The sequence below is a fragment of the Fundulus heteroclitus genome, unplaced genomic scaffold (assembly GCF_011125445.2).
Source record: "Fundulus heteroclitus isolate FHET01 unplaced genomic scaffold, MU-UCD_Fhet_4.1 scaffold_109, whole genome shotgun sequence".
In the NCBI taxonomy this organism is placed as follows: domain Eukaryota; kingdom Metazoa; phylum Chordata; class Actinopteri; order Cyprinodontiformes; family Fundulidae; genus Fundulus; species Fundulus heteroclitus.
The window spans coordinates 69,761-74,049 of NW_023396522.1; the positions used below are offsets into that span (position 1 = coordinate 69,761).

General features: G+C 45.0%; 1 protein-coding gene across 1 annotated transcript; it reads left to right on the top strand.

Annotated features, from left to right (window-relative positions):
* Positions 1–253: 253 nt before the first annotated feature.
* Positions 254–3,676, top strand: hspa8 (heat shock protein 8). Its single transcript, XM_012856915.3, has 9 exons — positions 254–391; positions 804–1,013; positions 1,237–1,442; positions 1,514–1,666; positions 1,752–2,307; positions 2,390–2,592; positions 2,712–2,910; positions 2,985–3,217; positions 3,289–3,676. The coding sequence occupies exons 2-9, from the start codon at positions 809–811 to the stop codon at positions 3,472–3,474; spliced, it is 1,941 nt and encodes a 646-aa protein (XP_012712369.2). The 5' UTR covers positions 254–391; positions 804–808; the 3' UTR covers positions 3,475–3,676.
* The last annotated feature ends 613 nt before the right edge of the window (positions 3,677–4,289 follow it).

Here is a 4,289-nt window from a genome sequence, read left to right on the forward strand (position 1 = left end):
GCAAAATGGTGATCTGCATCATGTGATCTACTTTCAATTATCCCCGATTATTGCAACCATGAACTACAGAAAATACGGGTAAAGTTGCTCCCTCTGCGTTTACTCCCGTTGACTGCTATGCCAGCCTTGAGTAGGAGAGACCCATCCAATATGGCGGCGACGCAGGATGAGCTCAGCACGTAATGAGAATATGAGCGTCAGGAGTTATCATCAACGCCATTGGTGCAGTGACAACGACTCAACGCTGATTGGCCAGCATGCCGGTAATATATAACCGTCCGAGAAGCAGAACGTTCCTTACCCTTTACATCCCGGAGAGGTCTGCTGTGTCTTGCAGTCAGTTTTCCCCATTCCATTCCAGCACATTCTGTAAACTCCGGCCGTATATTCGGTAAGATTGTCTTTGTTAGACTTTGACTTTATCAAATTTGTGGTGAAATTACTGCGTTTGCTAATTTGTTTATTTGTTGTAAAATAAAACGTATTTTCGATCTAATCAAAAATTTTAATTACTTATAACTGGTTGGAAAAATGATTTAAAACTTTTTTTTGTTTTTTAGCAAAAACCGAGGTCGTTTCTTTATCAGCAGCGTGTTCTCGCTGCGGGAGGGGAGGGCTTTCTGGAACGTTCTCGAACGTTTTCGAATGGCGGTTAAGCTTCCTGCTGTCTTTCCGGGTTTTTGTTCCCGGGTGAAGGCTTTAGACCGTGGTTATGCTTATATTTGCGTATTAAGTTGATGTATGCTTGAGGCCTTATTACGCAAATTTACAATATTTTCTTTTATTAATTTTCCCAATTGCAGTAAACATGTCCAAGGGACCAGCAGTGGGAATCGACCTCGGAACCACCTACTCATGCGTTGGTGTGTTCCAGCATGGAAAGGTGGAAATCATTGCCAATGACCAAGGCAACAGGACCACACCCAGCTATGTGGCCTTCACAGATACAGAGAGGTTAATTGGAGACGCAGCCAAGAACCAGGTGGCCATGAACCCCACCAACACAGTGTTTGGTATGGAGGTTATATTCAAACTGCTCTTCTATCACAACTTGTCATGATTCTGTGTATTAATGTTCTGGAAAACTAACATCCTTCAGTGGTTTATTTTAAAGGTGCATATTCCTTTAAGTTATGTAAATGTATACAGGTACTTGTTTCCAGTAAAATTAGCTGCTCACGTGTGTTTTTTTTTTTTTTTTTTTTTTTTTTTTTTTTTTTTTAAATCATGGTACAGATGCCAAACGGTTGATTGGCCGGCGGTTTGACGATGCTGTTGTCCAGTCTGACATGAAGCATTGGCCGTTTAACGTAATCAATGACAGCAGCCGGCCAAAGGTTCAGGTTGAATACAAGGGTGAATCTAAATCCTTCTACCCAGAGGAAATCTCCTCCATGGTGCTGACAAAGATGAAGGAAATTGCTGAGGCTTACCTTGGGAAGGTAATTTTTCAACTTGATGATTTGAAATTAAATTATGAATAGGGATGCTAATGACTACTTGTGCTTTTCAGACTGTCAACAATGCTGTGATCACAGTACCGGCCTACTTCAATGACTCCCAGCGTCAGGCCACAAAGGATGCTGGCACCATCTCTGGGCTCAATGTTCTGCGCATCATCAACGAGCCAACTGCAGCTGCTATTGCTTATGGGCTGGACAAGAAGGCAAGCAGATATGAAATTGTATTGCAAACTTGGCTCTAGATCACTGCAGCTCATTATTGGCTTTATTTTGAATTGCTAAACTTAGGTCGGGTCGGAGAGGAACGTGCTTATCTTTGATCTTGGTGGCGGTACCTTTGACGTTTCCATCTTAACCATTGAGGATGGTATCTTTGAAGTGAAGTCCACTGCTGGAGATACTCATCTTGGTGGGGAAGACTTTGACAACCGCATGGTTAACCACTTTATTGCTGAGTTCAAACGCAAGTACAAGAAGGACATCAGTGACAACAAGAGGGCAGTCCGCCGTCTGCGCACCGCATGCGAGAGGGCAAAGCGTACCCTGTCTTCCAGCACCCAGGCCAGCATTGAAATCGACTCGCTCTATGAGGGAGTTGACTTCTACACCTCCATCACCAGAGCTCGTTTCGAGGAGCTGAATGCCGACCTCTTCCGTGGAACCCTAGACCCAGTGGAGAAGTCTCTCCGTGATGCCAAGATGGACAAAGGCCAGATCCATGACATCGTCTTGGTGGGAGGCTCCACCCGTATCCCCAAGATCCAGAAGCTGCTTCAGGATTTCTTCAATGGAAAGGAGCTCAACAAGAGCATCAACCCAGATGAAGCTGTTGCTTATGGAGCTGGTAAGACCATATTTCAGTAATTCACAGCCCAGTGCTATAATTTATTTATTTTTCTCTCCCCTCTAAATGCTTGTCTCCACAGCTGTCCAGGCGGCCATTCTGTCTGGTGACAAGTCTGAGAATGTGCAGGACCTGCTTCTTCTGGATGTCACACCCCTGTCCCTGGGCATTGAAACCGCTGGAGGGGTCATGACAGTCCTGATCAAACGCAACACCACCATCCCGACAAAGCAGACCCAGACCTTCACCACTTACTCTGATAACCAGCCTGGTGTGCTTATCCAGGTCAGGATGTTGGTCCAGTCTCCGTAATTTTTTTATTTATTTTTTCCCAGAACACTTGCTACCTTGGCTAGAATTTGACATGTATTGAAGTGAACGAGCCCAACTTATTGTCTCTACAGGTTTATGAGGGTGAGCGTGCCATGACTAAAGACAACAATCTGCTGGGGAAGTTCGAGCTGACAGGAATCCCTCCTGCTCCTCGCGGTGTTCCACAGATTGAGGTGACCTTTGATATTGATGCTAACGGTATCATGAATGTTTCTGCTGTGGACAAGAGCACTGGCAAGGAGAACAAGATCACTATCACAAACGACAAGGGTGAGCCATGAGTCCAGCTTCAACCATTACCTAAGTGCTTACAGGCAAAGGTTCTGACTGCTGTCTGCTTCCAGGTCGCCTCAGCAAGGAGGACATTGAGCGCATGGTCCAGGAAGCTGAGAAGTACAAGGCAGAGGATGATGTACAGCGTGACAAGGTGTCTGCCAAGAATGGGCTGGAGTCCTATGCTTTCAACATGAAGTCCACTGTGGAGGATGAGAAGCTGGCTGGAAAGATCAGTGATGACGACAAGCAGAAGATCTTGGATAAGTGCAATGAGGTCATCAGCTGGCTGGATAAGAACCAGGTAAATGGTAAAGGCTCTTTTTGTATGTTGCACAGCCCTGAGCTGTCCTAACTCTTGATCAATTTTCTTAGACTGCTGAAAAGGATGAGTATGAACATCAGCAGAAGGAGCTGGAGAAGGTGTGCAACCCAATCATCACAAAGCTGTACCAGAGTGCTGGTGGAATGCCCGAAGGCATGCCTGGTGGCTTCCCAGGAGCAGGTGGTGCTGCTCCTGGTGGAGGATCCTCCGGCCCAACCATCGAGGAGGTCGACTAACCATTCCATCCTCAGACCTCCTGGGATGCTAAGAAAGAAGCCCTCTTACAGCACAAATTACAACAGGCTTAAGAGTGTACTTGAATAGGATCATAACTGCAATGACACAGAAAATGTAGTCTGCATAGCAAACATTGATTTGACTTTTTTTTTTTTTAAGGCAAATGTCACTTCCTTAAAAATAAAACTTGGAACAATCAAATCTTGTGTGTGTGTGTGGGGTGTCTTTTAAATCGGCAACTTCTGTTGAAGTGCTTCTGGCCTTCTCTTGGTAAAGTGTGCAGCTCAAAAGGCTTGTTTCCTTTGTGTGAAAATGTCCCATTTTAAAGCATTCAAGCACAATTCAGCCTAAACTTGCTGATCCAAAGCTGTAGCACGGTGTTTCAATGTATTAAACGCCAAAGTGTGTAGACTGGCTTGCCGGTAGTTGGAGATTGTGCCAGGAAAAGCTTTGTTACTGAAGATGTTGGGTGTTTAAAACACAACAGCACATCCAGGTTTGTTTGCCCGGTACTAGTTAGGGGGCGCTGTGATGCCTGTAAGTTAACGTTCTCAACTGTACGGCCTAGCTTGTGGGAAGGAAGTACTCAAAGGAACATGTTCCTCGCTGTTAAAATCAGTTCAAAATGCTTAATGTTGCTGTCCTGCTTACAAATTAGTTGGAGTATCCTTGGTCCTTCCTAGTTGAAGGGTTTAACAAAACCTAGAGCATGTCGCAATTAAACCGCTTTTAGTCCCATTAATCTAACAGGACGAAAGCACAGCCCCTTTAATCTGGTTTTTCACAGGCAAGGATGGTGTAAGTTTTCTAATGG